Below are 2,138 nucleotides of genomic sequence, written 5' to 3' on the forward strand. Positions count from 1 at the left end.
GTTAATATACTAATATGTGATGAGAAAAATGGCAAAAAATGAAAAATCATTGTCTTGGATTTCCTTTTCATACACATTTCATAAATGGTCTTAATTGCCACCTGTATTCCATAAGAGTAGCACAACTCATTTCTTTATGTAACTAAAAGAAACACTACTTGGTATGTTAATGCTATATAATTAAAAAAAATTATTCTTTAGAAATCCATGTTGTCCAATAAGACAGTGATCCAGTGGTCTCCAACCTTTTTGGCAGCAAGAATTGTCCTTTGTGTAAGACAATTTTTCCATGGACCCAGTGGAGTGGATGGCATCAGGATGAGTCAAATGCATCACATTTGTTGTGTACTTTTTTCTATTATTGTTACATTGTAATGCATAATGGAATAATTATTCAAGTCACCAGAATGCAGCATTTGTAGCTGTTCCCCAGTGCTAGTACCACCACCTCAGCTCCACCTCAGATCATCAACATTAGATTCTCATAAGGACCATGTAACCTGGATCCTTCATATGTGCAGTTCACCATAGGGTTCCTGGTCTTATGAGAGTCTAATGTTATAGCTAATCTGACAGGAGACAAAACTCAGGCAGCAATGTGAGAAAGGGGGAACAGCTGTAAATACTGATGAAACTCCACTTAGCTGTCCACTGTTCACTTCCTGCTAGTTGACCCAGTTCCTTATAGACCACAGACTGGTATTGCTCCATGTCCCAGAGATTGGGGACCTCTGCCATAGATAAATGTATATTTACAAATAGTTCTGAGCAAGTTTGAGGATAACTTTAGAAAAATGACAAGAAAAATTTGTTGGCTATCAGAGACAAAAGATTTTTAATAAAGCAAGTTGCTTAAATTGTATAGAGAAATGAAAAAAGAAGAAATGAAAATTTCCTGGAAATAAATGGAGAAGAAAAAGTAGTTCTTTCACAACCTGATTGAGTAGTACTTTCACAGTCAGACATCGTCCACAATGTCTGACTCGTCCACAATGTCTGACTCTTTATTCTGAAGTTTGAGCTGTACAATTATGGATCATTCATTAGTACCAGGAAAAGTGGTCTCTTCATAGTTTCTTTCCAAATAGTCTTTTCAGAGCCATTTTTGTGTCTTTATTCCTCAGACTGTAGATGAAGGGGTTCAGCATGGGTATGAACATAGTGTACATCACTGAGGCTGTTGCACTTGAGTGTGAGCTGTGGGTGGCAGCAGAACTAAGATACACACCCATGCATGTACAATAAAATAAGGAGACAACTGACAGGTGAGAGGCACAGGTGGAAAATGCTTTGTACTTCCCTTGAGCTGATGAAATTGTACATAGAGAAGAAACAATTTTAGAATAAGAGTAAAGAATACCAGAAAGGGGACCAATAGCCAAAAGCAGAACTACAAAATAGATGACCACATCACTGACAAAAGTGTCAGAACAGGCAAGTGGAACAATTTGACTCAGATCACAGAAAAACTGGGGTATTTCCACGTGTGAACAGAAGGAAAGCCATAATGTCATGGAGTTTTGTAACAAGGAATTCAGGAAAGTCATGATCCAGGAGATCAAAACCAACAATATGCAAAACTGGGGATTCATGATGACTGTGTAATGCAGGGGATGACAGATGGCCACTTTCTGGTCATAGGCCATGATGGTCAGGAGGAAGTCATCCAACACTATAAAGAGTATGAAAAAGAACATCTGGGTGATGCAGCCTGCATAGGTGATGACCTTGCTCTGTGTCTGGATGTTCACCAGCATCTTTGGGATGGTGGTGGAGGTGAGACCAATGTCTACAAAGGACAGATTGGAGAGGAAGAAGTACATAGGCGTGTGCAGGTGGGAGTCTGAGATGATGGCCAGGATGATGAGCAGGTTTCCACACACAGCAATCAGATACATAGAGAGGAAAAGCCCAAATAAGAGGGGCTGCAATTCTGGCTCCTCTGAAAGTCCCAGAAGAAGGAATTCTGAAATTCTTGTGTCATTCCTGGGTTCCATGTGTTGTATGTGACTACCAGCAAGGAGGAAAAAAAATGATGAGTACTTTTCAAGCGACAGATGTTATTGGTATATAGCTATAATGCTACAATTTATATTTTCCATTAAAGAAAATTAATTTCTACATCTCACTTATGGATT

The 2,138-nt window shown here is 39.0% G+C and overlaps 1 protein-coding gene across 1 annotated transcript; it reads right to left on the reverse strand.

The window, feature by feature from the left end:
* Positions 1-1,067: 1,067 nt before the first annotated feature.
* LOC102498792 (olfactory receptor 7A10) lies at positions 1,068-1,823 on the reverse strand. The gene has a single exon (XM_006170666.3). The coding sequence runs from the start codon at positions 1,821-1,823 to the stop codon at positions 1,068-1,070; it is 756 nt and encodes a 251-aa protein (XP_006170728.1).
* Between the last annotated feature and the right edge of the window lie 315 nt (positions 1,824-2,138).

This window comes from Tupaia chinensis, unplaced genomic scaffold (genome assembly GCF_000334495.1).
Source record: "Tupaia chinensis unplaced genomic scaffold, TupChi_1.0 Scaffold148822_1, whole genome shotgun sequence".
Classification (NCBI taxonomy): domain Eukaryota; kingdom Metazoa; phylum Chordata; class Mammalia; order Scandentia; family Tupaiidae; genus Tupaia; species Tupaia belangeri.

What these genes read in the sequence shown, in the direction of transcription:
- LOC102498792 (XM_006170666.3), bottom strand. Translation starts at nt 1,823, where the DNA reads ATGTACTTCTTCCTCTCCAATCTGTCCTTTGTAGACATTGGTCTCACC.